Source organism: Entelurus aequoreus, linkage group LG22, assembly GCF_033978785.1.
Source record: "Entelurus aequoreus isolate RoL-2023_Sb linkage group LG22, RoL_Eaeq_v1.1, whole genome shotgun sequence".
Taxonomy (NCBI): domain Eukaryota; kingdom Metazoa; phylum Chordata; class Actinopteri; order Syngnathiformes; family Syngnathidae; genus Entelurus; species Entelurus aequoreus.
Window position 1 is genome coordinate 3021606 of NC_084752.1, and position 16101 is coordinate 3037706.

The 16101-nt window shown below is 37.3% G+C and overlaps 1 protein-coding gene across 2 annotated transcripts in view; it reads left to right on the forward strand.

Moving 5' to 3' along the window:
• The window catches only part of LOC133639947 (centlein-like), a 152378-nt gene that overhangs the window by 42263 nt on the left and 94014 nt on the right, over positions 1 to 16101 (forward strand). For both annotated transcript variants that reach the window (XM_062033671.1, XM_062033672.1), the window contains exon 7: positions 10714 to 10887. In XM_062033671.1, coding sequence (XP_061889655.1) covers positions 10714 to 10887 — 174 coding nt within the window. The remainder of the gene's footprint in view (positions 1 to 10713; positions 10888 to 16101) is intronic.

The following is a 16101-nucleotide window of genomic DNA, read 5'->3' on the forward strand; positions in this document are numbered from 1 at the left end:
TTACCTTTTAAATTCCTTCCTCTTCTTTCCTGACAATGTAAATCAATGTTCAAGTAATTTTTTTTTTTATTGTAAAGAATAATAAATACATTTTAATTTAATTCTTCATTTTAGCTTCTGTTTTTTCGACAAAGAATATTTGTGAAATATTTCTTCAAACTTATGATTAAAATTTTAAAAAAAATTATTCTGGCAAATCTAGAAAATCTGTAGAATCAAATTTAAATCTTATTTCAAAGTCTTTTGAATTTCTTTTAAAAAAATGTTTCTGGAAAATCTAGAAGAAATAATGATTTGTCTAGCTTGGTCCAATTTGTTATATATTCTAACAAAGTGTAGATTGGATTTTAACCTATTTAAAACATGTCATCAAAATTCTAAAATTAATCTTAATCAGGAAAAATTACTAATGATGTTCCATAAATTATTTTTTTAATTTTTTCAAAAAGATTCGAATTAGCTAGTTTTTCTCTTCTTTTTTTCGGTTGAATTTTGAATTTTAAAGAGTCGAAATTGAAGATAAACTATGTTTCAAAATTTTATTGTCATTTTTTTCGTGTTTTCTCCTCTTTTAAACTGTTCAATTAAGTGTAAATAGCGCCCCCCGTGACCCCGAAGGGAATAAGCAGTAGAAAATGGATGGATGGATGGATCATTAATTATTAATAATAACATAGAGTTAAAGGTAAATTGAGCAAATTGGCTATTTCTGGCAATTTATTGAAGTGTGTATCAAACTGGTAGCTCTTCGCATTAATCACTACCCAAGAAGTAGCTCTTGCTTTCAAAAAGGTTGGTGACCCCTGGTATAGAACATGCTATACGTTTACCAAACAATCTGTCACTCCTAATCGCTAAATCCCATGAAATCTTATACGTCTAGTCTCTTACGTGAATGACATCAATAATATTATTTGATATTTTACGCTAATGTGTTAATAATTTCACACATAAGTCGCTCCTGAGTATAAGTCACACCCCCGGCCAAACTATGGAAAAAACTGCGACTTATAGTCCGAAAAATACGGTATATGAATCAAACATGGCAGCAGCTTTGCGTGGGTCATCATGTTTACCAACCATACTCATACAAGCACAGTGACCTGGGTCAGAGTAGTGCCCTTACCGTGATGCTACCTACCTGAAGACGTGGCCCTATTCCCACCAAGGCATCTGATTGCCAAGTCCAATAAGTACACACACACACACACACACGCCACTATAGACTGCGAGGGATTGTTGTCTTGTTTTGTTTCCTCTTTACTCCTGCAGTATTAATGTTCTCACTCTACCACAAAAAGTTGCAGCTGCCCTCCCAGAAAAGGGCAAGAGGTGATGGACTTGGGTCTGTTCCAGCCTGTCCAGGCTGTGGCTCCCTAACACTAACACTCACTGTGTATTCATGTAATTGGCTTAGGACAGCCTCTACAGGGGTATCATGTGAGAAGCGCCAAGACACTTTCACAGAAACGTGCTAGTGTTTTCTCATGACCCATCGACCGTTCCACCATTCGTATTGAAATTATTTAGTTGTGACCGAGATAAAATCAGACATTCCGAGTAGTGGTAGATGAATTAATTTTGATAAAGTTAGGGCATTTTTCAATACTGTTAATATAATTTCAGCTTATGGACCATTCCACCAAATGCGTACCATTTGCTAGTTGTAACTCTCAAAATAAACGTAAATGTATGTATTTTATTCAACTTTACATTACATACACATTAGAGTTAAGTTAAGGTAGCAATGATTGTCACACACACACTAGGTGTGGTGAAATGTATCCTCTGCATTTGACCCATCCCCTTATTCCACACCCTTGGAGGTGAGGGGAGCAGTGGGCAACAGCGGTGGCAGCGCCCGGGAATAATTTTTGGTGATTTAACCCCCAATTCCAACCCTTGATGCTGAGTGCCCAAGCAAGTTGTACGGTATACCGGTATTAGTATAGTACCGCGATACTAATGAATCATATTCGGTACTATACCACCTCTAAAAAGTACCGGTCCCTTATCGGATTGATACTGTTGCGTCAACCAGCTCTTCCTCCCAGGTAATCTAAGTTACTGGTCAATCCCAAGTTCTTTCGATGACATATATGCTGAGTAAGAAGGACCATCAAGACAGAATTGGAATATTTTCAAGTTTTACTAAAGCTTTAGGAGGTTAACTTAACCAATACATTCATATCGGCTACTCTAGTTCAGTGGTCCCCAACCACCGGGCTGCGGCCCGGACCGATTGGTACCGCACAAGAAATTTAATTTTTTAATTTTTTTTTTTAAAAATTAAATCAACACAAAAAACACAATATATACATTATATATCAATATAGATCAATACAGTCTGCAGGTATACAGTCCGTAAGCACACATGATTGTATTTCTTTATGGGGGGGGGGAACCTTTTTTTTTTTTTTTTTTTTTTTTTTAAATACACCCCCTCCCCCCCCCCCACCGGTCCGTGGGACAAATTTTCAAGCGTTGACCGGTCCGCAGCTACAAAAAGGTTGGAGACTACTGCTCTAGTTGATCTGACATTGAAACGGAAAAGCCCACTCCTTGCACACAAAGAAAGCCCCCGTCATCCCCCCCCCCCTCGCAACACTGATAAGGAAAAAGAGTGGGGGTTGTAGTTCACATTCCAAGGGTGAAGACACTAACCAGGCATCTGAAATGTCGAAAGAAACTGTTAGAATATACAAAGGAAAAGTACTAGCTACTCTAAACATGGCTATGTAAAAAGAAAGAACTCTTAAACATATATGCATCCTCCACAATACCCAAATTTGTGGTATCATCCAAAACTAATGTAAAGTATCCAACAGAAGAATATGTGATTATTACATTTGAACAGAAGTGTAGATAGAACTTGTTAAAAGAGAAAGTAAGCACATATTAACAGTAAATGAACAAGTAGATTAATAATTCATTTTCTACTACTTGTCCTTAATAATTTTGACAAAAATAGAATGGAAAATGACACAATATGTTACTTTTGTTTGCTTACTTACTACTAAAAGACAAGTTGTCTTGTATGTTCACTATTTTATATAAGGACAAATTTTAAGAAACACATGTTCAATATACCCTAAGATTTTATTGTTAAAATAAAGCCAATAGTGCCATTTTTTGTGGTCCCCTTTATTAAGAAAAGTATAGAAAATAACCGAAAAGTATCGAAATACATTTTGGTACCGATACTGGTACCAAAATATTGGTATCGGGACAACACTAGTACTCATATTGAACTACTACTACTAAAAGTTTATTGGCCCATGTCTGGCAACTTGATTTAATTTTCACAAGGTTCCAGAGACAAACATCACTCATGTGAGTAACAGCACTGAACACAGGACTGAGTTTTTACTAAATACATGAATTATAGCCATATGGCATTGTTAGCTAATAACAACGTTGAATTCATTCAACAACAATTATTTTAAAAATCAAAACAACTTGGTAACATGATTTTGTTATATTTTATGGTAAAATACAATTTTCGGACAGGCATAAATGCTATTTTTTCCAGACTTCAAAGTAGATTAATTTAATCTTCTAAATTGTGTTTATTTATCCAGGACACTTTGATTAATAATACCGGTAATTTCATACTACATTTAGACATTTCATTTCCTGGCAACACAAAAAGCACTAATTCTGTGGAATGGCCCAAATCTTAATTTTGGAACCAGCCAACAACTTTTGAAGTACAGTATTATAAAAAAGTAAAACCTTGTATTTCCAGTATGTAGGTACACACTGTGTGGCCACAAAATTAGGGAAATCAAACAAAAACTGGCATTAAATTGTACCAAAAGTCCAAATTTGTCTCAGGGAGAATACATTGTTGTAGTGTACTGCAGTGTTTTTTAACGGGCTGCATGCGGCCCTTAGAAGGCCACCAAAAATATCTGTTTCTCAGCTGTGGTCCGTTGTAATGCACTTTTCCACCACTTGTGGCAGTCATGACAACATCGAACAAACAGAAGAAGTCTGGAGCTAAACTCATAGAGAAGTTTAAGTGATACAATTAAAACTTACATTTTATTGACAGTTTATTAAAAAAGAACATATTTTATATTTATTTATTTTAGCACTTCATAATTGTATATAAATTAATTTCTTGTCAGTCATTTACGAATAAATTCAAAGTAAGTTCAAGCTGCTCTAAAGATGCGGTCGTATGTCTGCGGTTCAAACCAGTTCATCTTCCCATTCCAGCTACACATGAGCTTTTTTCCTTAAATTATTACTGAGTTTGTAAAAATATTTTAGGTTTTTGTTTTTTATAGATGTATTATTACTCAATGCACAGTGCACACTGCAAAAAGTCAGTGTTCAAAAACAAAAACAAAAAATACAAAAATGAGGGGTATTTTACTTGAAATAAGCAAAATTATCTGCCAATAGAACAAGAAAATTTGGCTTGTCAAGACTTTCCAAAACAAGTAAAATTAGCTAACCTCAATGAACCCAAAATACCTTAAAATAAGTATATTCTCACTAATAACAAGTGCACTTTTCTTGGTAGAAAAAAAAAAGAGACCTTTTTGCTCAATATGTTGAAAAATATTCTTAAATGAAGTAAATGCTAGTGCCATTATCTTGACATAATCATATGGTCTAAAAATGCATTTTTCCATTGACAACATGACATCACCGCGCAAGTGCGTGCTCTTGCAGTCAAGTAGTGTGCATACCTGTATATACTGTACAGACCCGGCCCCCAGCCAAAAACATTTTTTATTGTAATTTTGAAGAATTTATCTGAATGTGCATGAACTATTTCTGTTCAAAATTGTTAGAAATGTCACATTTTTAAATATTAACTGTCAGTTTACTGTACTGTGCCAACTGTACTACTATATGAGTACCTATTTTCTATTGTTTCATTGAAAATAAAACAGCAAAGTCCATTTGGCTGTCATCTGTTTTTAATTATGAGACACAATTGTGTCAAAGTCATGATTTTTTTTTTCCTTCATGCTTGAAATAAGAAATGATGACTTTAAAAAAGTAGTTTTCTACTTGTGAGTGTTGATGACACAACAGTTGATATTCTAGTTTCAAGCATGTTTTACTCAATATAGCTCATCAAATCTCAGCAACAAGCTGTAATATCTTACTGACATCATTTAGGAGCAAAACACTTAAAACAAGTAAAACACTCTAACATCAAATCTGCCTAGTGAGAAGAATGATCTTATCAGACAGAAAATAAGCAAATATCACCCTTATTTGACATATTTCATCTTACTTAGATTGCACTTTTTGCAGTGTGGTTGTACGAGTCACTACCAGTACATGTTTGAATATTTCAATGTAGTTTTATAAAGTGGCATAATTATCTTTCAGATATGTATTTCTTGTCATGCATGTCGAATAGGATTACTTTGCATTGCTGCAGCCCATCTATTCGCTTTTAGGGCTTTTTTTTTGTGTGACAGCGCTTACTGGCGTTCTCTTTTTAAGCACAGAGTGTCTTACCCTCCTCTTTCATGTAAAGCAGTGGGATTACAGCAGGTTTAAGGGCAGCGCTAGACATAACTAACTGATCCCCAAAAAGTTTGGATCTGGCTTGCGGTGCATATTTCCTGCAGGTGCACAGCTTGCTCTTGGACATGTGGCTATTCCTGCCGCCTTATTTATATCCTGCACATGGTTGACTGTCACTCTGAGCCACGTTAGTCCTGTCTCGCAGCCCTAATGGACCCGCCTGTATATCATCAGTCCATGTCAGTGTCATGTCTCAGCAGGGCTGAAAATGGCCTGCGAAATCAAAGCCTGTCTTACAGGAAGTGTCATCAATGCCACTCTTAATTCGCCCGCCACTGCCACCGCATCCTCGCCTCTCTCCATCACCCTCACCCCGCCTGCCTCGGGGGGACGCCTTTCTTCAATAGAACACAGGAAACCTAAAACAAGAGGGATTCTATTAAAAGGTGTCAGCCGGCAAGCAGATATCAATAAGCAGCGCAGGGAGCTCACCTGTGGGAATCTGCGGTTTCAAGTGTGTATCGTCATGTATCATGTCTCCTATTAGTGCCATTACGCATCCCTGCTTTTCAGATGTTACCAGAATGTATTTGGTTAAAAGTGTCCACAGTGATGGCATTTTTACTATCATCAAAAACAGACCTGGGCAAATTAAGGCCCGTTAAGCTTTTCAAACTGGCCCACCGGACATTCCCAAATATTCTTTTTAGATCTTTAAGATGGAAAGTGTAGCTGCCATTATGATGTGCAGTCATGTTTTCTAATGACCGGAAGTCTTCAACGATACTAAGTATTTCAACTGCACTTTTGCATGATATTTTAGTGACTCGTGTTGTCCTGATACCAATATTATTTTGATACTTTTCGATACTTTTCTAAATAACAGGCATGTGATTTTTCCGTCTAAAGTCGGAATTCCGTCTTTTTTAATCTCGGGGGGAAAAAAAATTATCTCCCGTTTTTCCGTTTTTTTTTCCCGACCCTAAATCAAGATTGGAGACGTAGTTTATATTACGCCGTAATTGATTGGTCGTTATGTTCCTTCTGACCAATCAGGACATCTGTTATGAATTGATTGATTGATTGATTGAGACTTTTATTAGTAGGTTTCACAGTGAAGTACATATTCCGTACAATTGACCACTAAATGGTAACACCCCAATAAGTTTTTCAACTTGTTTAAGTCGGGGTCCACTTAAATTGATTCATGATACAGATATATACTATCATATATACTATCATCATAATACAGTCATCACACAAGATAATCACATTGAATTATTTACATTATTTACAATCAGGGGTGTGGAGGGGGGGGGTATGTACAGCAAGTAGTGGACATAGAGAGAGAGAGAGAGAGAGAGAGAGAGAGAGAGAGAGAGAGAGAGAGAGAGAGAGAGAGAGATAGAGAGAGAGAGAGATAGATCAGAAGGCATAAGAAAAAGAAAAAGTATCTGCATTTGATTGTTTACATTTGATTATTAGCAATCCGGGGAGGGTGTTAGTTTAGGGTTGTAGCTGCCTGGAGGTGAACTTTTATTGCGGTTTTGAAGGAGGATAGAGATGCCCTTTCTTTTATACCTGTTGGGAGCGCATTCCACATTGATGTGGCATAGAAAGAGAATGAGTTAAGACCTTTGTTAGTTCGGAATCTGGGAATTATGACGTTAATAACGTCATCATACGGCCATTTTCCATATGTAAACGATGTCGGTTCTCGAGAGAAAGGACGCTTTACGAGTAAAAGAAATTGATAAGCATGTCAAAAACAAGTTTGGATGGGACTGGATGGAAAGGGAAATCACTGATACTGTTGGGAAGAAGGAAGTTACGACTTTGTTCGGTGATTTTATTCGGAAAATCGATGGTCCCGGAAAGGTTTTGTGCACGTGGTGTCATGATAATATTGACTATGGATCACGAGGTTTCAAGGCTTTGGAAGTACATGCGAAACGGCAAAAACATATGAAACAACTTGAAGCAAGGAAAACAAACTTTTCACTAGCTGCTACTTTTGGATGTCAACCCAAAGTGAGCAAACCTTACGGACTTCATCCTTTGTTTACATGGAGAGGAAAGATCCACCCACTTCAGTTGCAGACAGGGTTGTTAATAATGTCAGCTAAAAAATATTTGCTACAAAAGCAGAGACCAAAAGGAAAATGCAGGCTGCTCAGAAATTTGCAAGGAAAGCTCATGTTAGGGCTGGGCTCTCCGAGAAAGCTAATGTGTGAAGTGAACTGAAGTAATGTGGTAATACTGTAAATAAAGTGTAGATAATAACACTGATCAATGTGACACCTGTGAACACAAGATGTAAATATTAGTGACTAAATACTGTTGGGACTGAACCATATACAGCAGGGGTGGGCAATTAATTTTTACCGGGGGCCGCATGAGCAACCCGAGCACTGCTGGAGGGCCACATCGACAATATTTCAATTAAATTTTGCTTAATATTATTTTTGATATATACCGTAAGATTAATAATAATAATAATTAATAATAATAGTAATACTTCAACATAGTGTGTGTAACAGCATTCCATGACTAATATAAATAAATTAACATTAATAATAAATGACAGTAAAATAAGCACACGTATGACTGAGGAGTCATAGTGTAACTTTGTGTGGTGTTTGAGTTGTCCGACTTTTTGTGTGGCCATAAACGCACCAGTGGTTTAGTGCTATGTGTGTTGGTGACAGATGACAAGTTGCTTTTGGCCTGCTTTGTACGGCAGAAAACGACTAGTTTTTCCAGATAGAAGTGTGAAAACTCATGTTTTTGGTGTGGTTATGTCCGAATATAAACAGTTTTGCTCAATAAAGTGATGGATATAATTCCTGTCCTCCAAGCATCTCGATAGACGTTACAATAATTCAGACCTGGGCATTCTGCGGCCCGCGGGCCGCATCCGGCCCTTTGTGCGTCCCTGTCCGACCCGCGTGAGGCCAATTATAAATTACAAAATAAATTTTAAAAAGTATCTATGTCGAGTGTGCAATACAACGGTGCTGCTTTTGTTTTGAAAATCGTTAGTTGTATAACTTCCGTGTGGACGTATGCGTGTGCGTGATTGTGAGTGAATGTGAACAGCTGCAATCCCAAATTACAAAATAAAGTTGGAAAAACATCTATGTCGTGCGCGCAATACAACTGTGCTGCTTTTATTTTGAAAAGTATTATTTATGGGCGTGTGTAACCTGCGAGTGAAGGTGCACATGCAGCGACAAGTGATGCACGGTTTACACCCGAGACGCTAAAAAGAGAAAAGTTGATGAAGAATGCCGTGTTTTCAACAAGACATGGACTGCCAAGCAACGTTCCCTCTAAGGTGCGCGCCTGCGCAATTGCGCACTGCTCAAGCGTCCAGCAAATATATGCCGCGCACCAAATCAAATCCCATCTGAATTCTAAACAAAATAAACATATTTATTCTATGTCATTTTGCAATGCAACTTTGAGTGACAGTGACAACAAGCGGCCCCAACGGTGTTCGTCAACACCGTTCAATTGAACACCGTTCAATTATTGTAACGTCTATCGAGATGCTTCGAGGACAGGAATTATATCCATCACTTTATTGAGCAAAACTGTTTATATTCGGACATAACCACACCAAAAACATGAGTAAAACAATTCTATCTCAAAAAACTAGTCATTTTCTGCCGTACAAACCAGGCCAAAAGCAACTTGTCATCTGTCACCAACACGCAACCACTGGTGCGTTTATGGCCACACAAAAAGTCGGACAACTCAAACACCACACAAAGTTACACTATGACTCCTCAGTCATACGTGTGCTTATTTTACTGTCATTTATTACTAATGTTAATTTATTTATATTAGTCATGGAATGCTGTTACACACACTATGTTGAAGTATTACTATTATTATTAATTATTATTATTATTAATCTTACGGTATATATCAAAAATAATATTGAGCAAAATTTAATTGAAATATTGTCGATGTGGCCCTCCAGCAGTGCTCGGGTAGCTCATGCGGCCCCCGGTAAAAATTAATTGCCCACCCCTGCAATAATTGAACGGTGTTCAATTGAACGGTGTTGACGAACACCTTTAGGGCCGCTTGTTGTCACTGTCACTCAAAGTTGCATTGCAAAATTACATAGAATAAATATGTTTATTTTGTTTAGAATTCAGATGGGATTTGATTTGGTGCGCGGCATATATTTGCTGTGCGCAGCCGACGCTTGAGCAGTGCGCAATTGCGCAGGCACGCACCTTAGAGGGAACGTTGCTTGGCAGTCCATGTCTTGTTGAAAACACGCCATTCTTCATCAACTTTTCTCTTTTTAGCGTCTCGGGTGTAAACCGTGCATCACTTGTCGCTGCATGTGCACCTTCACTCACATGCCCATAAATAATACTTTTCAAAATAAAAGCAGCACAGTTGTATTGCGCGCACGACATGGATGTTTTTTCAACTTTATTTTGTAATTTGGGATTGCAGCTGTTCACATTCACTCACAATCACGCACACGCATACGTCCACACGGAAGTTATACAACTAACGATTTTCAAAACAAAAGCAGCACCGTTGTATTGCACACTCGACATAGATACTTTTTAAAATGTATTTTATTTGAATATGTTTGTGTGTATGCTTCACTGATAAGGGTATTTAATGAACGTCGTTTTGTCCTACTAATTTCGGCGGTTCTTGAACTCACCATAGTGTGGACTGTGACGCAACGGTTTGTTTACATGTAAAATATTCCACTCCTTCTATGTCCATCAAAAGTTGTATGCTGTGCGTGAATGCACAAAGGTGAGCTTTGTTGATGTTATTGACTTGTTGGAGTGCTAATCAGGCATATTTGGTCATTGCATGACTGCAAGCAAATCAATGCTAACATGCTATTCAGGCATATTGCATCATTAAGCCTCATTTGTGGTATAGTTCAGCTCATTTAATATCCTTTACTTTTATTCTCTTTGTATATAATTTAGTTTTGACATGACACATTTCAGATACTGTAGTATAAGTCGCACCCCCGGCCAAACTATGAAAAAAACTGGGACTTATAGTCCGAAAAATAGGGTACTTTTCAGAAATGTAACTGTGGTTACAGTACACATTTACAGTTGGCTGACCTTACCAAAAATATGCTTGAATGTAAGCATGTGTAGCGTATAGTCGCTCTTAAGCCAACTATCCTATAACATTGTCTCTCTGACTGTGCAGAAGCTGAGCTCGGAGCTGGCGGGTGTGGAGCAGCAGAAGAAGGTCCTGGAGATGGAGCTGGAGCAATGGCGGCAGAGCACATTCCCACAACACACCACGCAATCGCCAGCAAACGTGGGGTGTTCCTGCCGGGCCCTGGAGGCGGAGGTCAAACAACTGCAAGCCAAAGTCAAGGTGAGTGCGCTCATAGGACACTTTGTTAACTTGGACACACACATCTATACCTTTGGCCATTAAAAGACAGTCATTTCCAGGAGTTATCTCACCTCCTGTGTAGCCTCTGATTTACTAATAGTTTCTAATGTTGTAAAAATGTGTAGAAAAAATATTACATTTCTGTCAACAAAGTTTTGCTTCAGCCTGCGACACATAGTCATTTTGATAGTAGGCTAATATAGACACTTACGTCATGTGTTGCATTACAAAACTTATATACGGCTTTTCATTGTTTGCGGCTCCAGACATATTAGTTTTTTGTATTTTTTGGTCCAATATGGCTCTTTCAACGTTTTGGGTTGCCGACCCCTGGCCTAGCTTCACGTATTGTTTACTGTTGGTTAAGTAACTTCTAATCCAGTTTGAGACCAACCCTCTGATGCCATATCGTTCTAATTTTTGGATTAAAATATTGAGATTAGTTGTGTCAAATGCTTTGTTAGCTCCATAAAAACTATTGCAGTGTTTTTTCAACCACTGTGCCGAGGCACACTAGTGCACCGTGAGATATTGTCTGGTGTGCCGTGGGAGATGATGTCATTTCACCTAATTGGGTTCAAAATATTTTTTGCAAACCAGTAATTATAATCCGCAAATAATGTGCCGTTGTTGAGTGTCTGTGCTGTCTGGAGCTCGGCAGAGTAACCGTGTACCGTATTTTTCGGAGTATAAGTCGCACCTGCCGAAAATGCATAATAAAGAAGGAAAAAAACTAGGGATGTCCGATAATGGCTTTTTGCCGATATCCGATATTCCGATATTGTCCAACTCTTTAATTACCGATATCAACCGATACCGATATCAACCGATATATGCAGTGGTGGAATTAACACATTATTATGCCTAATTTGGACAACCAGGTATGGTGAAGATAAGGTACTTTTTTTAAAAATTAGTAAAATAAGATAAATAAATTAAAAACATTTTCTTGAATAAAAAAGAAAGTACAACAATATAAAAACAGTTACATAGAAACTAGCAATGAATTGAAAGGTTAGTACTATTAGTGGAGCAGCAGCACGCACAATCATGTGTGCTTACGGACTGTATCCCTTGCAGACTGTATTGATATATATTGATATATAATGTAGGAAGCAGAATATTAATAACAGAAAGAAACAATCATTTTGTGTGAATGAGTGTAAATGGGGGAGGGAGGTTTTTTGGGTTGGTGCACTAATTGTAAGTGTATCTTGTGTTTTTTATGTTGATTTAATTTAAAAAAATTAAAAAACGATACCGATAATAAAAAAAACGATACCGATAATTTCTGATATTACATTTTAACGCATATATCGGCCGATATTATCGGACATCTCTAAAAAAAACATATATAAGTCGCACTGGAGTATAAGTCGCATTTTTGGGGGAAATTTATTTGATAAATCCCAAAAGCAAGAATAGACATTTGAAAGGCAATTTAAAATGTCTAAAGAATAGTGAACAACAGGCTGAATAAGTGTACGTTATATGAGGCATAAATAACCAACTGCTATGTTAACGTAACATATTATGGTAAGAGTCATTCAAATAACTATAACATATAGAACATGCTATACGTTTACCAAACAATCTGTCACTCCTAATCGCTAAATCCCATGAAATCTTATACGTCTAGTCTCTTACGTCAATGACATCAATAATATTATTTGATATTTTACGCTAATGTGTTAATCATTTCACACATAAGTCGCACCTGAGTATAAGTCGCACCCCCGGCCAAACTATGAAAAAAAACTGCGACTTATAGTCGGAAAAATACGGTAATACTCTTCCATATCAGTAGGTGGCAGCAGGTAGTTAATTGCTTTGTGGATGACGGGAACATGGTTTGTCGTGATCACAATATGCAGACGACAGCGGGAGGCAGCGTGCAGGTAAAAAGGTATCTAATGCTTAAACCGAAAATAAACAAAAGGCGAGTGCCGCTAAGAAACGACATTGAGGTGAAACTAAAACTGAAATGGCTGCAAAGTAGACAAAAACAGAATGCTGGACGACAGCAAAGACTTGCAGCGTGTGGTGCAGCAGACGGCGTCCACAAAGTACATCCCGTACATGACATGACAATCAACAACAAAATCGTAAACACTACACACAGGAAAACAGCAAAAAAGTCAAAATAAGTCAGGGGGTGATGTGACAGGTGGTGACAGTACACCTACTTTGAGACAAGAGCTATAGTGATGCATGCTTGGTTATGCTTTGAATTTATATCCAACAATTGCGAGAACGACTTTTTCGGCTGCTGAGGGTTAATTTTTTTTATGTTTTCTGCTAGTGGTGTGCCTTGGTATTTTTCCAATTAAAAAAATGTGCCTTGGCTCAAATGAGGTTGAAAAACACTGCTCTATCGCATTGGTAATTTGAGTGTCAACATATTAAAAGCACAGATGTTTAGTAGTATCACATCAAAAAGTTGTAAAACTCCTTAATCCTTGATTATTTGACTGAATCCCAAAAACTTCAAGGCTTTACTTTTTAAATCTGGTAGCGTTTAAAAACATGATTCCCCAGCCTTTCAATTTACTTTTCAATTTACGCTTATCACCTGAAATTGCATGTGATTTCAACACAAATTAGCATTTCTTACCATTTGATCTTATTAGGGAGCACCCGTCAGAATGACGAGCGGCGCGTAATAACGGCAGAGACGTGCTCCACATCACAGAGCGCTGGAAAGCGAGAGGTGCGAGCCATGCCCTCGCCCTCGCCGGCTCGTCAGTGTCACGGAGCAGATTGCTGCTGTCGTTGCACTTTGCACAGGAAGTCATGTGAGGTGACAGCAAAAAAAAAAAAAAAAAAAAAAGATGAGATGCTGTGTGGGTGTTGTTATCAAAAGCTGATGATGCTCCCATAAGAGACACAAACTGTAGGTCCTTTAAAACAGTGGTCCCCAACCTTTTTGTAGCTGCGGACCGGTCAACGCTTGAAAATTTGTCCCACGGACCGGTGAGGGGGGGGTGTATTTTAAAAAAAAAAAAATTTTTTTTTTTTTTTTACATAATTAAATACAATCATGTGTGCTTACGGACTGTATCCCTGCAGACTGTATTGATCTATATTGATATATAATGTATATATTGTGTTTTTTATGTTGATTTCATTAAAAAATAAAAACAATTTATTTTTTATTTTTTATTTTTTTAATTTCTTGTGCGGCCCGGTACCAATCGGTCCGTGGACCGGTACCGGGCCGCGGTCCGGTGGTTGGGGACCACTGCTTTAAAACATGAAATGAACATGAGAGAATTGAGGGATCTGCCAAAATATCCCACTGTTTAAACATGTAAATAAATAAGTTCTTCACCTTTTTGAGCTCAAGGCCCAATTTTACCATTACACCACGGCCCACTCAAATATCAACACTTAATTATTCATCTTATCTTGATTTTAATGGCATTCAATTAATATATCTAACCTGCTAACAGTTTACAACCTTGTGAAATTATATGAAACATGGTGTTAATCAGAAGACTATTATTTGCAGTACAGGCCAACATTTTGGACACACCTTCTCCTCATTCAATGTGTTTTCTTTATTTTCATGAGTATTTACTACACAAAAATTTCGGTTCGGTACGTACCTCGGTTTAGAGGTCACGGTTCGGTTCATTTTCGGTACAGTAAGAAAACAACAAAATATACACTACCGTTCAAAAGTTTGGGGTCACATGTAAATGTCCTTATTTTTGAAGGAAAAGCACTGTACTTTTCAATGAAGATAACTTTAAACTAGTCTTAACTTGAAAGAAATACACTCTATACATTGCTAATGTGCTAAATGACTATTCTAGCTGCAAATGTCTGCTTTTTGGTGCAATATCTACATAGGTGTATAGAGGCCCATTTCCAGCAACTATCACTCCAGTGTTCTAATGGTACAATGTGTTTGTTCATTGGCTCAGAAGGCTAATTGATGATTAGAAAACCCTTGTGCAATCATGTTCACACATCTGAAAACACTTTAGCTCCTTACAGAAGATACAAAACTGACCTTCCTTTCAGCAGATTGACTTTCTGGAGCATCACATTTGTGGGCTCAATTAAATGCGAAAAAGAGAACTTTCATCTGAAACTCGACAGTCTATTCTTGTTCTTAGAAATGAAGGCTATTCCACAAAATTGTTTGGGTGACCCCAAACTTTTGAACGGTAGTGTACATTTTGGGGTTATTCATTTACCAAATTTGCAAAATCTTCCGCCAAAAATATTTTTCTTAGTGTAATATTTGATGTGAAGTAATGGGAACCTTGGATAGGTCAATAATTCATAATAACATTGATTTTGATTCAATATTATGTCTTGAGCAATGACAGTTTGAAAGAAAAAAATAAACAGCTTTGTTGTATTACCGTATTTCCTTGAATTAGCGCCCGGGCGGTAATTAATTTAAAACCCTCTTCTCACTCCGGCGCTTACCAAAGGCATGCGGTAAATTTAGGCATGCGCTTGTAAATTTGAGTGTGATGTAAGGATACCATCATGACATCGCTTAATGCCGCAATAAAATCTCAATAAAAATGTTTTAAATCTCTCTTAAAAACATACTTTTATTCCATGGCTTTTAACACTGAGTGATATCCATCCTGCAATGGCACCCCATAATACACCTGCTGTGAACCTGTTTTTATGTTTTTATATTTTATTTATTTATTTTTTATCGTGTTCTGTTTGTGTTGTGTTGTGTTTGCTCGGTTCTCGTATTATTTTTAACCTGCCCATTGTACAGCACTTTGGCTACCCCTGTGGTAAATTTTAAATGTGCTTTATAAATAAAGTTGATTTGATTTGAATAAAATTTAAAGCACAATGAATCATCCCGGGAGTTCTTTTTGTTTGGGTGTGAAAAGGCAATCAAAATAACATTATTACCGCCTGTTAGCAGGTTTTCTTAGCTCATGATTTGTTTCTGAAATGTTACTCGTACAACTGCATCAAAATGACTCATATTTGACACACGCAGCTATGTTAATAAAACATTTTTTCAAAATAAAGCGCTTTGAAAGACGCAACTCCAACAACAAAAAGTCAGCTCTCCACCACTACAAACTAACACAATATTAATAATAAGACTTGCAATTATATAAAACGTAGTAGGTACGTGACTTACCCGGCGGTAATTCTAGTCATACGCTGATTATATTGCGAAACGAGTTTGACCCGGCGGTA